The 25,236-nt window shown below is 42.5% G+C and overlaps 1 protein-coding gene across 2 annotated transcripts in view; it reads right to left on the reverse strand.

The window, feature by feature from the left end:
- The window catches only part of pde10a (phosphodiesterase 10A), a 158,097-nt gene that overhangs the window by 53,858 nt on the left and 79,003 nt on the right, over nt 1–25,236 (reverse strand). For both annotated transcript variants that reach the window (XM_052151612.1, XM_052151613.1), the window contains exon 2: nt 15,166–15,297. In XM_052151612.1, coding sequence (XP_052007572.1) covers nt 15,166–15,297 — 132 coding nt within the window. The remainder of the gene's footprint in view (nt 1–15,165; nt 15,298–25,236) is intronic.

Consider the following 25,236-nt stretch of genomic DNA (forward strand, 5'->3'; position numbering starts at 1 on the left):
CTGGATGCCTACTTTCCTCATCCCACTCCCGCAGAAGGTCCGCTTGGAGGATCTGTAGGACGGCCATAGAGCGCAGAGCAGATGCAGCTTGGCCGGCGGCAGAATAGGCGCGCCAACACAGGCGGAAGTTGTTCTGCAGGCCTTAGACGGGAGCACTGGTTTAGACCGCCATCTCGCGGAGGGCGGGCAAAGGTGTGCTGCTACCGCGATCCTCGACCGGAGGGATGGAAGCGTAGCTCTTCTCAGTGGCGCCGCCCACCGAAGCAAGAGAGGTGGAGACGTGGGATCGGACCCTGGCCGAGAAAGGCGCTGCTCCATGATTTGGAAAGCTCGGCGTGGAGTTCCGCATGAAGGAGCGGCCCGGTAGCGGATGCTGTGCAGCGGCGGCTCTGTAGAAAGCAGCCGTCAAGTCTGTTGGGTGCCTGCTCAAGTAGTTCCCCTCGACTCGGGCGCGGGTCCTGCTGGATTCCTGGGCCGAGGAGGAGGCGTGTGAGCCTGACCACTCCTTGCTGTCCGAAGCCATGATGGAACAGCCCTTATCCTCCGCTTCTTCGTCCGAGATGGCAGCAGAGCAGCCGCCGGCGGCAACTACGCTGGTGGGCGGGAGGGTGAAGGCGATGCTCGAGGGATGGGCTCCGGCGAGGCAATCGCTTCTACCATTGTTTCCGGCAGCCTTTGAGAGCGGCGCTTTTTCTGCGCGGCTGAACGGAAGGCGCGCGGCGGCTTCGGTCCTGAGCGCTTCGAGTCGAGCCCGCAGGGTCGACATCGGCAGCTCCTCGCAGAAATCGCATCCACCTTCGGCGAGGACGAGCTCTGCATGCCCCAGTCACAGGCAGAGAGCGCAGATGATGTGGCGGTCTCCGGTGCTGAGAGGAGCGCGGCATGAGGTGCAAGTGGAGCGAGGCATCTTAAAAAAGACGCTCGTACTCTTTTGTGAAGTTCTTAAGAACTAGCTTGCTTTTAAAAAGGATACGCCGCCGGATGGCGTAGCTCGCAGGACGGCTGAAGGTGGCGAAGACGGCCGGCTTCTTCGAGCGCTGTCCACGCTTGCTTGATGCCCCTCGAACGGCGACATGGCTTCCAGTTCAGTGATGGGAAGAGCTTCGCTGAAGAGATGAAAATCAGGGTTCCAGCCTACGAACTACGCTTATATGCGCTCTAGTCACGCCCATTTTGGCGGGCTTTGATGCAGTGAGCGCGCGGACGCCTCTCATTGGATGCGAGTTCGCCCAAGCTCGTCTACAGGCTGCAGCAGTTGCCGCAGAGCAACCTATGAGCTCGCTAGATAGCCCGCTCAAGGTCTGCAGCTGCCGCACTGCGTTGACAATGGATACAAAAATTAAGGATAATTTTTTTTTCAATATCTCAGAAAAGATGAATCTTTCCCGTAGCGTAAGCTAGCTTACGCAATACGAGAGAACCTCTCGTAAGAGAACTTTTAGCAGATGCACATTTATAAATTAACAGTATTTCTCTTCCATGGAAATGGACCAATGGATTTCATCAAATGCTTGTCCAATAAACGCTTGTATCATCTACCCTAAAACCATCTACCCTAACTGGTGATTATAGGGGAAAAAGAACTTCCTTATGTCCAGCTTTTGAAAAACACCTCAAAACAGGAAAGAAAACTGCACTTGTCAAGCCATTTCATGGGTTTTTAAAACTGAAGTGTGTAATATCTGCACCACTAGTGGCAGCAAGCAGAATTGCAAAAGTAATTTTAAAAACATCCATTGGTCAGAAAACTGGAAGTCTCACTCAAAACTCACACAATTGGTTGAGACAAATGTTGCTTTGTCTAACCCAGTCACACTGCTAAAAACAAACAAACAAAAAAATTACAATTATGCTTGATGCCACTTTGCGATACCATAGGTGTGGGTGAGAAACAGATACATATTTAGGCTTTTTTTTTACTATAAATTCTCTTCCCTGCCCAGAAGGTGGCGATGTTCATGAAAATGTGAATAGCCAAAAACAAAAGAAGAATGTGAAAGTGAAGATTTATAGTAAACAAATTACTTAAATATTGATCTGTTTCTCACCCACACCTATCAAATCTCTTCTAAAGACATGGATTAAACCACTGGAGTCATATAGATTGCTTTTATGCTGTCTTAATGTTATATTTGGGACTTAAAAGTTCTGGCCACCATTCACTTGCAATGTAAAGATCAACAGACCAGAAATATTTTGTGTCCTGCCAAGATGAACATTACAGAGTATTCTGCCATCTTAAGTGAGATTTGATTTGATATGTTCAGTTAGATGGGCACTCCAAATGGCAGAGGGAATAAGTGTACGTTGATACATCACTTCACTGTACTACACAAAGTCTGGCTTCAAAAAACACTGAAATAAAATCAACAAAAGGTGTTTGGGACTCTTACATTTTTATTTAGCTTAATTCACAAAATTGTAATATTAACAGTTAAGAAGACACACATTTGATAAAATAACAAAATATAAGTTTTTTTAATAAATGTTATTACTTGTTGGTTCAGTAGATTCCACAGATGCTTATTCAGATTGAGAACAGGGGAATTTGGAGGCCAGATCAATACCTTGAAATCTTCATTGTGTTCCACAAACCATTCCCGAACAATGTGTGCAGTGTGGTAGGTGCATTATCCTGCTGTAAGAGGCCACTGCCATCACAGAATTCCACTGCCATGAAGGGGTGTACCTGGTCTGCAATGATGTTTAGGTAGATGGCACGTGTTAAATTATAGTCCACATGAATGGCCAGACCCAGGGATTCCCAGCAGAACATTTCCCAGAGCATCACTTTCCCTCCAAAGGCTTGTCGTCTTCCCACATTGCATCCTGGTGCCATCACTTCCCCAGGCAAACGGTGTACATGTACATGGGAATCCACGTGATGCACAAGAAAATGGGACTGGACCAGGCAACCTACTTCCACTGCTCCAATGTCCAGTTCCGACGCTCGCATGCCCATTGTAGGCACTTTTGACAGTGGACAGGGGTCATCATGGGCATTCTGACCATTCTGCGGCTACGCAGCCCCATACGTAGCTGTGACCCATTCCTCCTGTAGCCATCATTACAATTTTCTGACCACTGTTGATAGGTACTCACAACTGCTGACCGGGAGCACCCTGTAAGCCTTGCCATTTCAGAGATGCTCTGACCCAGTTGTCTGGCCATAACAATTTGGCCCTTGTCAAAGTCGTCTTTAATCCCCATTTCTCCTGCATTCTACACGTTGACACATATATATATATATATATATATATATGGAAGTAAGGTAATTTATATTACATTTATATGAATATACACAAGTATATAATATACTTGAAAACCATAATCTGCACAACTCAAGTGTTGTATGTGTTTGACGACATTGACAAAAAATTGGCAAACAAAATTTGCATGTCACGCCCCTGGAAATACGGGTATAAAAGGCAGGGATCGTGCATCGGTTCTGCACAGTGGAGCCGAGAAAAACAGTTTTAGGCAAGGGGGACACAACGTCTCGTTCCCTTACACAAGTAACCTAGAGGTTCCTCTTCTGTCACTCACTCGACGTTGTGTCGATTGTAGTGACACAAGGGGCCCCTATTCAATAGCGCCACCTACACTGAACTGTGTTACGTGATCTACTGATGCTGGTGAAGCAAGCCGTACCATGCCAAAGGAGCATGGGCATCAGACAGCATGTAACCTTCCCCAACGCCCCACTAAGACGTCATATTGTTTTTATTAGGTTCTCGGCATCCGACCAAGGTTTTCCCTTGAGGGGTGGGAACAAGTGACGTGACAAGTATGGGAGCAGGCCATGCCAGCCATGGCCTTTTCTCTCTCTCTCTATGTTTCTCCTCAGTGTGTTAGATGTGGCTGGGGCCATCTAGCTATAACATGCATCAGGGAAGGCTTTCTTTTCCAGTCCTATTCTTTCAGGGAGAAAAACACTCCACAGAGACCACATCCTGCCCAGGATGGGGATGTGAAAATGTGGCAAATACGTCACATGGACCTGTCGCCACACATGGAAATGGCGTGGTGGTAGATCCTGCTTAATGAGGGAGGAGTTCTACAAACACGGTGTCTGGGGCAGTGGGGACTTCCCAAGAGAGACACGGGTCCGCCTGACTCTACAGATGTCTGCTAGTTGGCCAGTGCTCATGAGGATGCCACACTCCTTGTTGAGTGTGCTCTAACCCACAAGGGGTCCGATAGGCCAATGCGATGGTGTCGACTACCCAGTGGGCGAGCTTCTGTTTGGAGACAGTGTTCCCTTTACGCTGTCCGCCAAAGCAAACAAAGAGCTGCTCAGAGAGTCTAAAGCTCTGTGTGCGGTCCAAATAGGTACGGAAAGCACGTACCGGACACAGCAACGATAAGGCTGGGTCTGCCTCCTTCCGGGGCAGGGCTTGCAGGTTCACTACCTGGTCCCTGAAAGGGGTCGTAGGAACCTTGGGCACATAGCCTGGTCGTGGTCTTAGGATGACATGGGTATCTGCCGGACCAAACTCCAGGCATGTGTCGCTGACAGAGTACACTTGCAGGTCTCCAACCCTCTTGATGGAAGCATGCGCAATCAGGAGCGCCATCTTCTGGGAGAGGGCACTTAGCTTGATTGACTCAAGCGGCTCGAAGGGGGTTCTTTGAAGGCCCATAAGGACCATGGAGAGATCTCATGAGGGGAACAGGCATGGCCTGGGAGGGTTCAGCCTCCAGGCACCTCTTAGAAACCTTATAATCAAGTCGTGCTTCCCTAGGCACTTACCGTCCACTGCGTCATGATGGGCCGCTATAGCGGCTACATACATCTTTAAGGTGGAGGGCGACAGCCGCCCCTCCAGCTTTTCTTGCAGGAATAAGAGCACTGCCCCGACTGCGCACATCTGCGTGTCTTCAGATCGGAAAGAACACCAATTTTCGAATAGACGGCACTCTAGGGCGTAAAGCTGCCTGGTAGAGGGAGCTCTGACATGGTTGATCGTGTCTATGACAGCTGGTGGTAGACCACTTAGATCTTCCGCATCCCGTCCAGGGGCCAGACGTGGAGGTTCCAGAGGTCAGGAAGAATATAAGATCCGAGAACCAAGTCTGAGTGGGCCAGTAAGGGGCCACTAGTGTGACTTGTTCCTCGTCCTCCCTGACCTTGCACAGCACCTGAGATGGTGGGTGAGTTGTGACATGTGACGAGAGCGCATGCCGCCTTGGTGATTTATGTATGCTACCGTCGTGGTGCTGCCTGAACGGATCAAGACATGCTTGCCTCGGATCAGCTGGAGAAACCTCTGCAGGGCAAGAAATACAGCCAGCAACTCTAGGCAGTTGATGTGCCAATGTAACCGCGGGCCTGTCCAGGAACCGACGGTTGCATGCCTGTTGCTCACGGCGCCCCAACCCTGTTTGGAGGCATCTGTGGTGACCACGATGCATCTGGACACCTGCTGTAGGGGGACTCCTGTCTGCAGAAAACAGAGGTCTGTCCAAGGATTGAATAACTGGTGGCATAGGGGGGTGAAGATCACACGATATGTGCTGTGGCGCCATGCCCATCTTGCATTTCGAGTCTGAAGCCAGTGCTTAAGTGGTCTCATATGCATCAACCCTAGAGGTGCAACCGCATCTGAGAATGCCATATGCCCCAGGAGCCTCAGTAATTGTTTTAGAGGGACCGCTGTGCCTATTTTGAATGATGAAGTGCAATTCAGCACTGACTGCAGGCACTCGTTTGAGAGGCGCGCCATCATTGAGACTGAGTCTAACTCCATGCCGAGGAAAGAGATGCTCTGAACCAGGGAGAGCTTGCTCTTTTCCCAGTTGACCTGAAGCCCTAAACAGCTGAGGCACCTGAGCACCTGGTCCCTGTGAGCGCATAGTGCATCTCGAGAGTGAGCTAAGATCAGCCAGTCATTGAGGTAGTTGAGTATGCGGATGTAGAAAGGGAAGGTGTCGGGGCAAAATCGAGATGTGAACATAGGCGTCCTTCAGGTCTACCGCTGCAAGCCAATCTTGATGCCGAACGAATCTTAGAATATGTTTTTGCATGAGCATCTTGAACGGGAGATTGTGCAAAGCCCGGTTCAGAACTTGCAGGTCCAAGATTGGCCTCAACCCACCTCCTTTTTTGGGTACGATAAATTAAGTGCTGTAGAAACCCTTCTTCATCTTGGCTTAGTGTGATCGCAGCCCATACACGTAAGTCAGCATATATGACCATCAAAAGCGGAGAGATATCTACCGAATTCAGGAACTACACAAAGGCGGAAAGGCATCTTAAAAAGATGTGTCTTTAAAAAGACGTTCAATGCCAATGTGTTTACTCTTTTAGAGGAAATCAACTCTTCTAGAGGTCTATTTCTCTTTTAGAAAACACTGTCGAAGCACCCAGGGGCGTGGACTGCACTGCGTGCAGAGAAGGGAGAAAGCCACTGTAGGATCCAACAGCAATGCTCTTAGAGGTGAGTGGCACAGTAATGAATTTCTCAGCTCGCTGATCACACAGCCACTTTCAAATTCTGTTTGCCAATTTTTCATTGGCCTTTTTCATATTCAGAGGTATCCGAGGCTCCCGAAAGAAGCCCCTTGTGTCACTACAATCGACACAATGTCGAGTGATTGACAGAAGGGGAACCCATGTTCAGTGAGTAGAGAGCAGTTAGCACTGTGTAGGGACCCTTTGAACTGGAATGCATCTTAAGATGAAGTGAGTTTAAATGATGTCTCACATTAGTGAGAAATGCAGAGTTGTGCATTAATGTGCCATCTTTTAAAGGTGAAGTGAATTATTAAAGTCAGCTATATGCTTGATGTAGTCACACAAATGCAAGGGTAAGGTAAGGGTTAGGGTTAGAGTTAACCCTATGACCTCCACCCCCTCATGGGAGCTGCCATGTTGACAGGACAAGTTACTGTGCCACGCAATGGTCATCAATAGTACAAATGATGGTACAGTATTGATAAACAAGAGTGCGGTCCACCAGACAGAATTAGTAAAAGTGGAAAGATAAAAATGTCCATACAAGAGGTCCCTGCTGGAGTGATGAAACAAACAGCTACTGTACGACCTGCATCTCTCACGGTGCGGATCATGAATAAGCAGCGCGACATAAAACGTCAAGCGCAAGCACAAAGCGCCATTTAGATGGCCGAGAGCTCGCAAGTTGCAAACCTTTTTTTACCCATTAAACTTAGGTTTATCGCATCGCATATATTACCCAATTTTATTGCATATCACATTTCTTTCTAGTAGTGGTCAGTTCTTAATTAGTTTATTCTTTAGACATTGTTTTTTTTTTTTTAAAAGAAGCTAACATTTAGTGGGGCATAGAAATAAGAAATGAGACTTGTAATATGAGGTAATAATGTTATTTTGCCTATCGAAGAATCGAATAATACATTAATTTGAAATGTAAGGGAACGTGTTTTTATAAAAAAGCTTTTTTCTGACATTTATTCATTTTATAACTTACATCTTAATGTAATTTCTGTCAACTACATCAGACACACTAAAACATGCTATTTTAATTAAATACATCCAACAAGAGTTTAATTTATCTAATAATGGTGTTCAGTAAAGGAGTTAAGGGATAAAATACATTCTAAAACATTTTTTTTCTGTTTTCACTCTATTCTGAAAATTCAGAATAGAGCTGACAAATTGAACATGTTTCCATGTTGCAGATTTGAGACATTTCGTTTTTATCCTCAGTTGAAGCTGCCTCTATAACCTAAACTAAAATTCCAAAATGTATCTCACAAGTCTAAATAGCAATGTTAAAATGGGATGACAGTGTTGACATGTTGAAGCTGTGACCTCAGAGACTTAAATATTGTTTGTTTAAAATCTATACAAATATAAAACTTACCAGACCACGTGTCCTACTGTTGCATCCAACATGAACAGGAAGTGGGAAAGAGGTACTAAGATTTATAGCTGTCCATGACATTATCTGATTTATTCAAGATTATTAAAAAATCTTCACGAAAAGAGCGAAGAGTACACACTTTAAATAGGCAGTTTTTTATGGAAAATATAAATACAATTGTTTGATATCTTACAGATTCCTCCTTTGAGTTGATATTTATATTTTTGAATTAAGTTTAACATTGTGACCTCTTGCTGAGGACAGGTAAAGTTACATGTGCTTCCAAGTATTGAGCATACATTTTGAAAAATGATAATGAAATTATCTAAAAGTAGAAGTAATAAATGCCCTGAGTACACACACTTCCTTTAGATTGAACTTTTTCAATATTTTTATTATTATGAATTTCTTGATTTTTAACATAAAAAGGACTTTTGTATGTAGGACGTTTGGTCCCTTATCTCAGGAATCAGTTTAACATTCTCACTGTAACTGCAATAAAAATATGACCTTTGAGGGCTGATTATAATAAGTATAAATTCATAACAAGTCACAGATGGGATGCCTCTGAGTTTGAGAATTTGAATACAAAAGCACCTTTTATGCTAGAGGTGTTACAGGCCACAGTTGCATTAACACAAGTTGGAACAGAAAAATACCAAGAGCGTCACATGAACAGAAATCACTAGCCTTGCCGATGGGGTTGCTATTGAAGGTTTGACCTGTAATGATGCAGTCGCAAACACAAAAACAGTGAAATCACAAGATGTCTGAGTATCTGCACAGCTTAGGGTGATGTGGAGTACAACAGATTATTTTAAACCAATCTCTGCAGCTTTCTCTTTGCATGTGGTCTCACAAATACAGTATACTTGTGACCCATCATACTGACAACCTAATGTACTCTATATTTCTATATTACTCTATGTAGCTTTTTTTTTTTTTTGTTGAAAAATGAAAAATGGTGAGGCGTACTACTGTGAATAAAGAAAAATTGCAAGTTCAAACACACTAAAGGCCAAAGTATTCTTTAGGTGTGTGCATTGCGGATTACTCCGTGCACAGTATGTGTGACTCAAATTGCGTCATCAGCACACGGGGTTGACCGCGCGCCGGCTAGATTTTCTTTACTCGCGCACGTGGTCCTCGGCTGTCCGTGTCATCTGCGCATGCGCTGGGCATTGACTGTACTAAAAGATTGGCCCTGTCCCAATACTCACACTGGCAGTCTTGGTCACTTGAGTGTGCATGCACGCAACAGGAAGTTAGTGTTCAAGACTGTCCCAAGTCTAAAACATACCAAAGCTCAGTGCACTTACCCCACACTAAACCCACACTAGTGCAAACACCACTTCGGAGCGGTATTTCAGGCTAAGTGTATCCCAGAGTTCATCATGGTCAGGGGCCACACCCCGCGACAAGAGCAATCTTTGTATTTTCGCCATGATGATGTCAAGGGAATCTTTTCAACATAATATATTTATTATAACTAGATAGTGAAAAGTAAGTGAAGTATATATTTATTTTAGTATAAATTAAAATATTCAACATTATATAATGTGTTAGGGATGATTTTAAATAAGCATCCTAATTACAAAATACTATTTATGTGTATATTTATATACCTCTTTGTTATCCTTTTCACCCAGTAATACTGCTGGACAGTTTGGTCATTTATCAGCCAGTGTGGCATACAACTTACGGTCTAATATATGTTGTTTTAAAATGTTAAATATATGTACTAATACCACAGGTACTTTCTCATCTTTATGTATTTAAAATATGTGTTTTAATGCTTTGGTATTGATAAGTTGTGTAAAGCAGCCTTTGTTCTTCTTATATAAATGACAAGCCAAAGCATATCATTTAAATTAGCATTAGTAGCTATCACACAGGTTTATAGAATAAAGTTTTATGCAGTGTATTGAGAAACAATGTAGAAAGAAATTGCTTATATTTCATATTTTACAGCAGTTATGGATGACACAATGTTACAGTAAAAAAAAATGTTTATGTGAAAAGTATTGAACATCATTATTTTCACACAATAAAAACATTATAAAAAAATGTACTTACATATTTTCTACAACACAATACACTTCCAATAACCAGTAGTGTATTAACAAATGAAACGTTGGGTAAACATTTCAGTTATTTATTATTTTAAGTAGGCTACAACAGTCACTGCTACCAAAAACAATCAGTCTTCAGCTGAGTGAAATGACAATAACAGCTTTCGCAACCAGCACCAACATCTTTAAGTCTACGTGTGTCACAACGTAGACACAGTCTTCACAACTACTTGCACACATGTGGCTAAACACCGGAAACACGTAAGACAAGTGGGTAAGTAGGCAAGACCAAAACTGCAAGTGTACTACTAAAAGCGCATTAAATACCATAGTAAAGACAAATGGTTAATGACCAACATATGCATTCCAGAGCTAGTGATTATATCTTATAATAAAATAAAAAAAAACATTACATGTTTAAAAAAAGTCACGTGGTCAAAGACACATTAGTTGAGGAATACCTGGTGTGAAAAAACGAAATCAGTACAATGGAAGACAGAAAGAGTTTAATTAATTTTGCAGTTTCATTTGGTGAAGTTAGTTGCACAGAAATCACACACTGCACTGTAAACCCTAACAATTTTAATTTAACTTTAAATAGTTCACTTTGGATTAGCCATGCCCCCTCTTTCCAAAACCCTGCACTCCAAAGATACCAAATGTGCTTTATTGAGACCAAACCAACTGTTATGAAAATTATGGCTTAATAATGGCATAATGGCAGTGAGTCTCAATAACTTGCTGCAACTACAATAGTGTGAGAACTCACAAAAGGATTGGTAGGTCGAAAGTGTCATTGTCCGAGGACACATTTTGTTTGCTGATTACAGAGTCTATAGCTGTCACAGAGACAGGTAAGATATCATACAAGAGCTTTTAGAAATGTAAGTAATGTAATACCTGGAAAATCGCCTCGCTTTGATGAAAAGTGCTTGAGATTAAGACGGATTGTTTCCTCCGTGTAATGTGTGTCCATCAAAGATGAGACGCACTCCACTTTCATTGAATAATGTGTCTTAATATCCTTTCTGTTCTATACAGTCAGATAAAAAAAGTGAAAATAAACATTCATTTTAATCTCATGCAGCATGGATTGGCTAAAGTAACCAAGAGATTTCTGTTGATGTTGGCTGAAGCAGAACACTGAGCTTTGAACCCTTAAAGTGACAGTAACCTTTTTAGCATCTCTTATATAAATGAATGTAAACTCAAACTGTTTTTACTTGTGAATTGTACACATTATTTCAAACAGTGATAGCTCATATCATTATTATATATACAATCTCATGATATAATATTAATTATTATAATGTTGAATTTTTTTTTTTTTTTTATTGAATTTGAAGTTACATTTTGATTATAAAATGACAAAATGATTACAATATAAATATACACTTTTGAATACTTTTTCAGGGCATTCCAAGCATTTATATTGCGTATTAAAGAACTTTATTTTGATGAGAAATGATGTGTACTTTGCTCAAAATGTTTCCAGAAAATAATTTGTTTTTTTTGTACATTTTGTCATTAAAGTGTTATTATATAGAATCGAGATAATATCGAATCATGAACCTCATATCGTATATTAAACAGAATCGTGAGAACCATATAGTCCATCCCTACTGTCGAGTGCCATGCAAAGCAAGCTGGGAAATAGAAATCCCCTGTCCAGTTTCAGTTAAATTTAAATTTCTGTAAATTTAAAGAGACAAGTTCATTCAACTCAAAACAATAAAACAGTTCAGGTTACTTAAAAGCTGTCAGTTTCGTGAACTTAAAAGAAAAAGTTCTAAATACTCCTCAAGGTACATTTATTTGAACTAATTACTATAATGTTATTTTTCGTTACCCAACACAATTAATTATTTTGAGCATTAGAGTTTACAGTGTGCGCCTTTATAATATTTTACTATATTGAAATTGATTTAGCAGAATAATGCAAATTTCCCCACAAAAACAGCACAGTAATTTTGATAAAAGTTTGAATTTATTGAGCAACGTTTCCCTTGTACAAATAAGTTGAAGGGTAAAACTTTACAATAAGGTTCTATTTGTTAACATAAACTAACAATGAGAAATACTTTTACATGTATAAAATAGAAAGTTGTATATGTTAACATGACTTAATGCACTTTGAACTAATATGAACAAAAAATTTACAATTGCATTTTTATTAAATAATATTAACAAAGATGAATAAATGCTGTAATATATATATATATATATATATATATATATATATATATATATTACAGCATTTATTCATCTATCACACACACACACACTCTAATTCTACCTTTCATTAACCCTCTGGTGTCGACGGACACACCGGCGCGTCCTGCTGGATATTTTCGTCATTACAGCAGAAACAACATAAAATAATCAGTCATTTTTGGGTATACAGATAAGTGTAAGACATCATTAGAGACTATAAAGGATCTTTTATTTGTGTACACTCACAATAACAACAAAAGCGATGTACAGTTTCTCCTGACTCAGCTAATTTATCTTTAATGTGATCCCATCGACCAGCAGAGCGTGCCATTCATACGCGAATGTGCTGAGACAATCAATGCAAATGGTAAACGCCCCTGACTGTGCCTTAAAACATCAAGTTCATTCACTTTTTGAAAGATCGCACGATACACAGGCGAGGAAACTCCTGGATAGTGACGAAGAGTTAACATTTTCTTCAGAAGAAGAGCGGGACTCGGATGAATGTTTGTATTTTGAAGAGAGACTTGATCCAGCAGAGGATACAATTTCGGTTGAGTAAGTAATTTAGTTTTAATTATTTGACATGCTATTTTATATAAACATGTACATATTTTACTAGTGGGACTGTTTCCAGACGTGCCAGCCAGGATTCAGAGTATTGAAATTTGAAATATGTCCTAATAAGCAAGTTTTAGTTACATTTAAATGCTGTTTCTGCTAAAGCAGGCATTTAAATTGTATGCTGTATGATATAAATATGATATAAAAATAATATGAATGTTTAGATTATATTTTAACTAGTGTTTATGCTGCCTCATTATTATCAACAAAGCTTGTGCTTGAGTTCAGGTTAAATGTGTAAAATGCACTTTAAATATGCCCATATTAGAAAATCAGCATATTATAATGATTTCTGAAGGATCATGTGACACTGAAGACTGCAGTAATGATGCTGAAAATTCAGCTTTGATCACAAGTTGCATTTTATAATATATTCAAATAGAAAACTGTTCTTTTAAATTGTAAAAAGAGTTCACAATATCACAATTTTACTGCATTTTGGATCATATAAATGCTGTCTTGGTGAGCAGAAGAGACTTCTTTTAAATGGTAGTTTAGGTCTAAAATTAAGTAAAGTCTTTATGTAAAGAAAATATATAGTCAGATTACTTATTTTAACTTAAAACTTGATTTTGAGCATTAAGTCTCCTCACATTCATTCTCTTTCAGTCACATTGATAGGCTCAGGGGAGGGTCTTTTGTCTCCTCAGGTGTGAATTACATCAATATTCATGATAGTTCATACCTCCTCGCATATGACATTTCTAACACTAAAAGTTTTGTATGAATGAGTGATCAGGATGGTTTTCACATCATTTTGTAGCAAAGACTCTTGGCTACAAGATCTAGTTCTCAAAAGGCTTGTGGACAAATGTTTAGTATGTGTTATATGACCATATTTCAATTACTTAATTTTGTTTTTCAAAAACCATGCATAAACATTATTTTCTCACAAATACAAGCATGTACACACATGTTGCTCACATATTATTATAGCCCAGTTTGTGCTGAATACAGTGTTATCAGACTTTAGCCATTAATATGTTTTTAAGCAACTGCAAAAAGCACAAATGTCAAGGCATGTCAAAACTTCTCCAGGGCCCAAAATACCCTCAGAACACAGAAGGTTAAAGGAAAAATTCACCCAAAAAAGATCATTATTCACATTATGTTCTTCAAATCCCATGAGGCTTATTTTCTTCCATTGAAAACAAAAGGAGATGTTAGTCATGAATGTTAGGGACTAACAGTTCAAGATTGTATGCAAAAAACAAAACAAAAAAAAGCAATGAAATGCAACGATACAATGAAAGTGAATTTTAAATTTTGGGAGAGCTATCCCTTAAAAAAACTTTATGTAACAAGAAACTAGTTCATTGTTAGAAATTCAAATGTATTAAAATTCCACGTAATTATATAGCTTCTCCATGCATCCCTTGGAGTACCTTCGGGGACCCTGAAAACCTTTGGCTTGTGGTCAATGTACAATAGCTGCACAAAATAAACAAAAAAAACCCTGTTGAGCATTGACTTGTACAAAGAATTTGAAAGCTAGCATGCATACTAATTCAAAGCACTGCCTGACATGCATCCCAGGCCAAGACAGGATCTGGCTCATATGGTTTGTATACAGAATAATGTTGAAATGCTGCCTGAGAAAAATCCAGCTGCCCGGCCTGCAGAGCCAAGCCGAGGTTAACCAGCACTGCACTCTGCAGCACTCATGCAGAAAACATTCCCAAAATGCGACACTTTCACCCCCCTTCATTCCCCCTCCCGCCCGGCAGCATCCCCCAGGAGGCTGGCTCTGACGTCAGTAGTCGAGCTGGGCCGGCCGCCAGCTCTGTCGGCCCTTGATGGATGTGATGGGTCGAGTGGAGCGGCCGCAGCATGAAGCAAGCACTGCATGGAGAAGCCAGTGCCGCTTAAACAGTCCTAATGACCCATAAGGGGCCAGCAGACCAGTAGTGCACTAACCTTTTAGCCTTCTGCCTGTCTGTGCTGCTCACGTTACATACACACAAACACATGGAAAGAAGTGCTGTGCTTGTGTATGAAATGAATTGATGCAGTTTTTACATGACTGTAAGACCAACCCATATTCTAAATCAATAGAAATCTCCAATAGAGACAAATAGAAAGGAATTATGTAATTTGTCAATTTATTTAACAATACCATATACATTGAAAAAGTGGTTACCTCAGTGATTACCTTAAGGAGCTATTTCTACCTGATGTAACCCCCTTTTTTGTGTGTAACCTAATGGGAATATACTGATATATATATATATATATATTAGGGCTGGGAAATTTAATGTGTTATTTTCTGCGATTAATCATTGACTGTGTAACGCAAATAAATTAAATGAATTGGTAACACTTTACAATAAGGTTGCATTTGTTAACATTAGTTAATGCCTTAGTTAACATGAACTAACAATGAGGAACATTCTTTTACATTCTTGTACCTGCAGGCTGAGCGCTGTTCTTGCGTTTGAGCCATTTGTGTACGGTGTCTGCGCTCACGCTCTCCAGCACAAACTCGTCCAGCATTTGCGGGTGGAGGGACAGATAAGCCTTCACTTTCTCATCTGTCAGACCTGTAATACATTCAGCAACATTAGTTTCTTCATCTCACATTCATTTACAAAAACAGACATCTGCAGTGTGAAAATATCATCTCTACTTTAACCATTACAACAGCTCTGTCTTTCTCAAGATTCTACAAACAAAAAGCTTTTACACGTTGTTGTCATCCACTCTAATTCTAAAGAAGACTTATGGCAAATGGCACTGGCAAAGTTATTTACTGTCCTTCACAGTAAGTGTAACACTCTACGAAGTGGACAACATAGGGTATTCATCTTAAGTGAGATTCCAAATAGTAAGGAGTCTATATGTTCAGTCCGAAGGGCACTGCTAACAGCATAGGGAACATGTGTACACTGATATTTCACTTATCAGGAAGACATATTTACCCATCAGTCATTATGCAGTACATAAATGTTTTTAATTTTAGCCAAATGGCATGTAATACCTGCTTGGATAAAATAAACAACATTTGTAAACAGTTTAATTCACCTCATGAAGGGAAAAGTACAGTAGTGTAACGCTTGAGCAACGAGGCAGACGAGGAGATGCGGATCCAAACGCAGTTTAAACTTTATTTAATTAACAAACAGGTAAACACAAAAAGAACAACCCACAATGGGGAAATCAAACATAAAAACTGCTAACTAAACACGATGTAAACAGAGGACTCGGGAAGGAAACACACACCAGGCTGACATCAAACAACGATAGACAAGGACTGAACAAAGAAACAGGGTATAAATACATAAACATGGGAAAAAGGGGCCAATGAACAAACAGAACTCAAACAAGATAACAAGGTGATTAACAGAAGCAAAAGGCAAACTAAAGAGGGCAGGTGAAAACAATGACAGAAAACACGGGACTAAAGTGAAAACTAAGAAATGCAAAAGTGACAAAAATGGCAAACAAAAGGGCAACAGTGAAACAAGACAGGGTATACATAACAGAGCCCCCCTCAAAAAGACAAAAAACAAAAGACAAAAACCCACAAAAGCAACATGAGGGCACCAGGGGCAAACAGACAGTCCAAGTGGGCACATGGGCAGACAGACAGACCAGGGGGGCACAATGGGCAGGCAGGAAGTCCGGAGGGCACAGAGGGCAAGACAGGCAGGTCATGGAGGTGCAAGGGGCAGACAGGAAGTCCAAGGGGGAAATGAGACAGTCCACCGGGGCACAAAGGGAGATGAGACAGTCCACGGGGGCACAAAGGGACAATTAGGCCGTCCATGGGGGCACAAAGGGACAGGTTTCGATGGTCTGGGAGCTGGCCACCGGGCAAGGGTAGGTGCAGGAGGCCTAAGAGCTGGCCACAGGGCAAGGACAGGTTTGGGGGACCTGGGAGGAGGCCACTGGACAGGGACTGGGTCAGGAGGCCGGGGGAGGCCTCAGGACGGGAACAGGGTCAGAAGCCCTGGGTGGAGGCCACAGGACAGGGACTGGGTCAGGGGGCCTGGGAAGAGGCCACAGGATGGGAACAGGGTCAGAAGCCCTGGGAGGAGGCCTCAGGACAGGGACCGGGTCAGGAGGCCTGGGAGGAGGCCACAGGATAGAGGCCGGCTTTGGTGGCCTGGGAGGTGGTCGTGGGCCAAGGGCCGGTTCAGGGGACCTGGGAGGTGACCACAGGACAGAGGCCGGTTTTGGTGGCCTAGGAGATGGAGTGGCCACAGGGGAGGCCGGCGGAGGCGCGTTAGGCGGAGCCGAGGGAGGTCATGGCTCAGAAGGCGGAGCTGAGGGAGGCTCAGGAGGTGGAGCTGAAGGAGGCTCAGGAGGCGGAGCCGAGGTAAACGGCGCCGTGGGAGGCTTTAGGAACGTAGACCAGGAAGGCTCTGGAGTCTCTGGGGGCAGAGACGTAGGAGGCTCTGAGGGTGGAGCCGTCGAAGGCTTGAGTGGCTTGAGAGGCGGAGCCGTAGGAGGCTCGGGAGGCTCTGAGGGCGGAGCCGTCGAAGGCTTGAGTGGCTCGAGAGGCGGAGCCATAGGAGGCTCTGGAAGCGGAGCCGTAGGAGGCTCTGGGGCGGAGCCGCAGGAGACCCCGGAGGTGGAGCCGCAGGAGGCTCGAGAGGCGGAGCCGCAGGAGGCTCGAGAGGCGGAGCCGCAGGAGGCTCGAGAGGCTCTGGGGGCGGAGCCGTAGGAGACTCGGGGGGCGGAGCCCTGGAAGGCTCGAGAGGCGGAGCCCTGGGTGGCTCGAGAGGCCTGGAAGGCGGAGCCCTGGAAGGCTCGAGAGGTTCGAGAGGCGGAGCCCTGGGAGGCTCGAGAGGCGGAGCCCCAGGAGGCTCGGGAGGAGGAGCTCTGGAAAGCTCGGGAGGCTTGAGAGACGGAGCCCTGGAAGACTCGAGAGGCTTGAGGGGCGGAGCCCTGGCAGGCTCGAGAGGCTTGAGAGGCGGAGCCCTGGCAGGCTCGAGAGGCGGAGCCCTGGAAGGCTTGAGAGACTTGAGAGGCGGAGCCCTGGGAAGCTTGGGGGGTGGAGCTCTGGAAAGCTCGGGAGGCGGAGCTCTGGAAAGCTCAGGAGGCTCGGAAGGCGGGGCTCTGGAAAGCTCGGGAAACTCGGAAGGCGGAGCTCTGGAAAGCTCAGGAAACTCGGAAGGCGGAGCTCTGGAAAGCTCGGGAAACTCAGAAGGCGGAGCTCTGGAAAGCTTGGGAAACTCGGAAGCCGGAGCTCTGGAAAGCTCGGGAGGAGGAGCCCTGGAAGACTCGGGAGGCGCTGGCTCTAGGACGGGCATGACCACTGGCGCTGGCTCTTGGACGGTCGAGGCTACAGGCGCTGGCTTAGGGACGGTCGAGGCTACAGGCGCTGGCTCAGGGACGGTCGAGGCTACAGGCGCTGGCTGGGTTACCGTGGTATGTGCCGGCTTGGTTTCGCCGGGCGCTGAGGGCAGAGCCAAGGGGGGTTTAGGGCATGGGGCTGCGGCAGGCGGAGGCTGGAGTGCAGAGACCTCTCCCTTTCTCCTCTTCCTCCGGGCTGATGCGACTGGCGAAGCTGGGATGCTGTTCCTGGTCAGCGTGGCTTCAGGCTCGCTGGCCGTGGTTGACGAGGGCTCAGGCTCGCTGACCGTGGTTGACGAGGGCTCAGGCTCGCTGACGGTAGAGGCAGTAGGCGCTGGTTCGCTCACTGTGACATGCGTGGCCGCTGGCTCGCTCACTGTGACAAGCGTGGCCGCTGGCTCGCAGACCGGGGCAGGCGTGGGCTCTGGCTCGCAGACCGGGGCAGGCGTGGGCTCTGGCTCGCAGACCGGGGCAGGCGTGGGCCGGGAGGCGGAAGCCTGTCTTTTCCTCCTCCTCCGGGCGGACGAAGTGGACTGTGCAGGTTCAAGGGAAGCCACTGGCGTGGGGGGTTGCTCGCTGACAGGTGAGGCCTGTGTGACAGGGAGCGGTGAGCTGCACGCTAGTAGGGTCGTCTCCAGGTAGTCGCGGAGAGTGCAGCCGGGCGTTGCCTGTGGCACCCGCTCCCTCAGCGAGGGATTTAAGCTGTCCTTAAAAAAACCCACCAATGCGGAGTCCGGGAAGTCCGTAAAGGTCGCCAGGAGGAGAAAGTAGAGAGCGTGGTCTACCAAAGGCTGGTCTTCTTGCCGCAAGTTGAGCAGCCGGCATTTGGCCCGTATAGCTGCTGGATCCATGTGTGATCTATCATTCTGTAACGCTTGAGCAACGATGCAGACGAGGAGATGCGGATCCAAAAGCAGTTTAAACTTTATTTAATTAACAAACAGGTAAACACAAAGGAACAACCCACAATGGGGAAATCAAACATAAAAACTGCTAACTAAACACGATGTAAACAAACCGAGGACTCGGGAAGGAAACACACACACACACACACACACACACACACACACACACACACACACACACACACACACACAATGTTGTGTTTCCATGTTTTATGGGGACTTTCCATAGACATAATGGTTTTTATACTGTACAAACTTTATATTCTATCCCCTAAACCTAACCCTCACAGAAAACATTCTGCATTTTTACATTTTCAAAAAACATAATTTAGTATGATTTATAAGCTGTTTTCCTCATGGGGACCGACAAAATGTCCCCACAAGGTCAAAAATTTCGGGTTTTACTATCCTTATTGGGACATTTGGTCCCCACAAAGTGATAAATGCACGCTCGCGACGCACGCACGCACGCACGCACGCACGCACGCACGCACGCACACACACACACACCAGGCTGACATCAAACAACGATAGACAAGGACTGAACAAAGAAACAGGGTATAAATACATAAACATGGGAAAAAGGGGCCAATGAACGAACAGAACTCAAACAAGATAACAAGGTGATTAACAGAAGCAAAAGGCAAACTAAAGAGGGCAGGTGAAAACAATGACAGAAAACACGGGACTAAAGTGAAAACTAAGAAATGCAAAAGTGACAAAAATGGCAAACAAAAGGGCAACAGTGAAACAAGACAGGGTATACATAACAAGTAGTAGGCAGTTTTTTTAACTGTAAATCAATTTTTAATAGCAATTTGCTGATTCATTAATAATTATTATTCATGTATTTTTGATGACCTTATTAACTCTTCAAGCTCTGAATGTGCTTTTAAAGATTTCCTGTTTCAGTGCCATACCCAAAATTCAAGGCTTCTAACTCATCAAAGGTGTTAAGTGTTCAATATCATTGTAAAGAATACTTTTCATTTTTTTATTATTTACTGTAGATTATGACACATTCTGAGACCCTCAGCCAAAGAAACTGCTAGCAAAAATGTCCTTTTTCCCTATTTTTCTGACTTTACATTTTATATCTCTGACTGTAAATAAAGTGACTCTGAAAAACTGCATTTGTTTTGTTCCCAATCAAGTCAATTATGTCTGAGAAAAATGTTGTATTGATACGACAAAGCAATCAAAGTTATTGCATTCCAAAAATAATTTATCCTAGTGTCCAAAAACATCTCAATGTGTCCAAAGCCTCTCCAAACACACAGAACATAATAACTGTACATCAAAACTAATTACACATGCAAACACAACAATGATTAAAGGTATTCATAGCATGCAGACATGAAAGATTTTAGTAATGAGATTTCACAGATTGAGTGCCATTTGACTCAATGAGTCTGCTTCCAGTTTGTGCTATTTACATGGCACCATATCCTGGTGGGCATATGTAGCATTGTGCTTTGTGTGGATTAATTAATGATCTATGCATCCAATTACCTCCTCTAAGTAATGGTATGTGATATTTTATGTCACATACCATTTTTTGTTTTATGTTTTAAGTTATACTTGAAAACATTTCATTTAAGTAACCCCAACAGTCTGTGATGCTAACTCCAACTATAAGACATGGGATACTTCATATGTCATTGTCTGAAACTTGGATTTAGGAAGGACCCCTCCGAACTTCACCAAAATTACCGGCCAGGTTGAACTGCAATGCACTTCACTGATCTCTGCCTGCATCACCTCGGCCTATTGAAGGACTGCACTCTTGAAATGGAATATATAGATGATCAATTGCCAACAAAAGCATTCATCAGCCAAATAACAAAGGACCATTGCATCTATGTAAACTTCTGCAGTTAATCCAGGATGGACTTAAAAGACATTAGTCATTAATCTTAGTTCATACAAAATCTATGTTTAAACACTGACCCTTAACACTTACTTGGAATTGCACTATACATAAGTAATATTTACATTATATTCATGATGTTAGCCAGGGGGGAACAGGCCCCCACAGTGAGTCTGGTTTCTCCAAAGGTTATTTTTCTCCATTAACTAACATCTTATGGAGTTGTGTGTTCCTTGCCATGGAGTCGCCTTAGGTTTAAAAATTCAAGTGTCACACTTCAGGACCATTGAATTTAAAAACTTGGTGTTACTTGGTGTTGACGTTACATCATGACAATGAAGATGTAAAAGTGCACATAACATTCCACTGATAATGTTAGTAAGTGATTTGATCAAAATCAACCCAAAAATCATGCTAACATGTATGATGTTTATGCCTTGTGGCTATACTTTTGAAACAGTGTGTTCTTTTTAATGTTCATGGACCGCCCCATTTTTAACGGACTTCCATTAAAGATTCATAAAGTAACCAGATCTTTGCTTTTTTAAGTAAATGACGGATGGGACAATATTATTTTTGTGGTACACAATATAATGCCATAAATACTCTCAAGTGAGCTTAACTTGTATTGAACCCGGAACATTTTTGGTTTACATTTTGCTGGCTCTTATTTCTCCCAGTGGTCTTGGACTGTATTACTGACACCTGTCTGTGCAGATGCATGAAGTTTTTGTTTATTAGGCACTGCCGCTTCACATGGCTGTAGAATTATCACTGCTTGAGGTCCCGGTGTTTGTCATGGTACTGTTTGTTTCATTGCTCCAGCCGGAACTGCTTGTTTGGACACTTCTTTTTCCACTCGTACTCATTCTGTTTGGACTGATAGGTCACACCAGTGCTAACTCATACCATCACTATGCTATTGACTTGGGTTCCATTGTTGCACTGTGTCTTTGATATGTATGTATGTATGTATATTGTTTTGTTTGCTTGTTTAGTTTTGATATGCAGTATCTACCTGTCAAAGGTTTAGACAAACCTTCTCATTCTTTATTACATTTTTACACATTTAGGATAATAGTCATCTTAAATATTTAATAAACTATGAAAAGCAAAAATGGCAGTATTGGGAATATGCAGTTATCAAAAGTGTTAATCAAAAGTCCCTAATCTCTACTAGTATACACTCTTTGCCTAAATTTCAACTTTGCATTCTCTTATCCAACTTCATGAGGCGCATCCTGATTTGATTTTGATACAGTAATGGTTGCTTTTAATTAAAATGAGTTTTTAAGTCAAATAAATGCCTACATAGGCAAACATTTATTATTGTTTACAAGTTAAGCCATGTTAAGCATTTAAGGATAAGCCTTTAGTTCAAAAGGTTTTTGAAGATTACGAGGAACAAAAATATAGTCAAGTGTGTCCAAACTTTTGATCGGTAATTTGCTTTATTTGTAATGTTTTGTAAAGTGCCTTGAGCACTGGAAAAGCACTACAGGAAAATATTACTGTGAACCTTTAAGTCACAAGTTTTAGGTTCAATTGCATTGTTCTTCTAATGATGAATAAATATAGTTACCAATAATCATTTAGGAGTTCAGAAATGGCCAGATTGCACAAATGAAAAGCTGGAAATAATTGAATTAATTTGCACTCATGCAAAAAGGCCACATTTACACCTTGCAAAAACACATGTTTCATATCTGGATAGTACCTGGATATTCTTTAGCTGGATTTTATATATACTCCTTGCAGTCAAATGTGTCTCCACTGTGATCAAATCAAAATTACCCGAGTAAAATGGAAAACGCTACTTGCATATTACATTAGAGCCTGTGGTAACTGAACATTCTCAGTCTTTAAGTGAATTTTAAAAACACTGATGGATAATTCAAATGCTTTCTATCACTATAATAGTCAGGGTTTTTCTTTCGATTAACATTTTTGGGCGGCCGACAATGCTAAATGCATCTTGGGTGCATTTACACCTGTCATTTAATGTGGTCAAGTGCAATCTGATAGCAATTCAATCACCGAAAAAGCATGTTAATGCAAGGTGTAAATGGGGCCAAAGAGCTTTGGTTTTGTGACAGATGAGAGGCTGGCACTGTAAAACAACTCTGTCCCGCCCCTCTGCTGTCCCAATCTCCACTTTCTGCCCTATACTGGGTCCGCTCCCATAGTGCAACTCCAGGGAACCCTTATGGAGACACAGGAAGAGGATTGACAAGTCGATTGTGCTTAATAGGCAATAAGTTGTTTGAGAGCTCGCTAAGTGCTGTTGTTTATTGTCTTTGTTGTTGGGACAAACATCCATTTACTAGGTCATTGTAGAAACCAAGCACATTTCTAATTTTCTTGGTGGTGTCAATTGTTTGTGGTTGTTATTATATTTTATGTAAGACTGACCAATGCTGAACAAAGCTTTGTTTTCTTCTTCGTTTTCTTCATGTTATATAGTGTGTAACCACTATGAAGTTGGTGTTAGGGTTGAAAAGGAGGGAGGCATGTTGCAGGAAGGAGGTGATTCTTACAGTCAACTGTATGGAAATTCTGATTGGATGATTCACATTCGTAGCCATTGTAAAAAGCTGATATACACACACCTGTAACCACACTCAACTCAATTTAATTCTGTATTATTGAGGCAAGTTGCGACATTGCAAGACAATCATTAGACAACTATATTTTTACTTGCATTACACCCCTTAATAAAAAGTTCCTCATCTTGACTTGTTTAGGACATGTCCCGTTCTTAGTTTTCACATTATTTAACACATAAGAGCAAGTGAGCTTGTGCGAATGACAAATAATATATATGTTACATATATAATATATACACTTTCGGGCCAAATGAGGGCATGCCAGTGCCAGATGTGTTCCCACTGTCAAATCTGGGGCTTCACCGTGCCTCCTCTGCGCTTTCTCTGGGCCAACGACCAATGACCTTTGGGCCGCAAATATCATTGGTCCAAACAAAACCAACTGGGGAGTGAGGTGGGGTCAATGTAAAAGGCGGTGTTTCAGTGAACTTGTCAGGTATTGTATCCAGTGCACAATGCTATAGATTTATTTTTTTTTTTTAAATGCAAGTACAGTAAAAATCTATTAAGGCCCACAATGGACAAAGCAGTGCCCAAAGAAAGAACTTTCCATGATATGATTCAAGTTCAAGGATGGAGAGATACCATGGCATTTACAATTTGTGAGCTGTCAACGCTAAATTATCTTGCTAGCTAACTAATGTTTACAAACAATATAAACTCAATATTCTAGATAACTAGATAGCATAATACCTCAGCTTGAGCTTCCCTCTTGCTTGTTAAATGGGTGGGGTGTGTGACATTGGCACCAGGGTGGCATGTTAAGGGCAGGTTTTAAGGCAATGGTGCAGGGCTATTGGCCTGATGGTGGGTATGCAGATCGATTTTGGTCTCGTGGCTCGGGGTCCAAGGCTTTTGGCCCCAAATGGCCAGTTGATAGCCCTGGCTCATACTGGTTCGATAGTGGAAAAAGCAGCTATTGAGTTAGTCTGGGATTACATGAAGAGACTAAAGCAATTGAGACAGTCTAAATACAGTACATGGAACTGTGGCAAGTACTTCAAACAAATGATCTGCCAACAACCGTGTAAAAAAAAAACATTCACAAATGCCTAAAACACAGTACTGTACACATTTATATACAGTATATTAGGGATGGGAAATTCAGCATGTTAATTTCTGTGATTAGCCTTATCCCGTAGTTGACTGTTTAACACGTAAAAAAAAAAAAAACTTCCTGAAACTAATTCTTCAAAACTTCTTCAGGCTGAAATTGGCATATAGAAATTTCCAGGAGGTAAACAATCTATTCGACTGCACGGCATTGAAACTGATTGTGTGGAGCAGCTCAAGCTTATTCATTATGCACAACGCATGTCCCACAATTAACACAGGAACAGATTTACTGTATGTAGAATGGAGACTTCACCCGCAAGATGTGAGCCAGGTTCGGCATAGCCCAAAAATACTAACTCACTGTCATCTGAACCAGAGTCAAAAGCAGTGGCGTGAACTGCAGTATCCAGGTACCGGTTCAACAGCCCCTTTGTAAACAAAAAAAGTATGTCACAAATGGTCAATGGTCAAAAGCCAATGGTCAAAGCAAAACAGCACGAGAGGGACTCAGCGTGCGCACGATACTGAACCGCAGTCAGAGACAATAATAATTTTGAGATTTTTCAATTGAGCAAATGAAAATTGAGCTCATTCAGTTTGTAATGTATAGTGTCTAATAATGCATTGACAATGTACAATTACAACAAGTTGTTTCTTGCCAATAAAGCTCGATACCAATTGAATCTGCCCATTTGATCTTATTATTAAAAAAAGTCCACTGGAAAAAGGTAGAAGATTTTGCTC

Source organism: Xyrauchen texanus, chromosome 20, assembly GCF_025860055.1.
Source record: "Xyrauchen texanus isolate HMW12.3.18 chromosome 20, RBS_HiC_50CHRs, whole genome shotgun sequence".
NCBI classification, from domain to species: Eukaryota; Metazoa; Chordata; class Actinopteri; order Cypriniformes; family Catostomidae; genus Xyrauchen; species Xyrauchen texanus.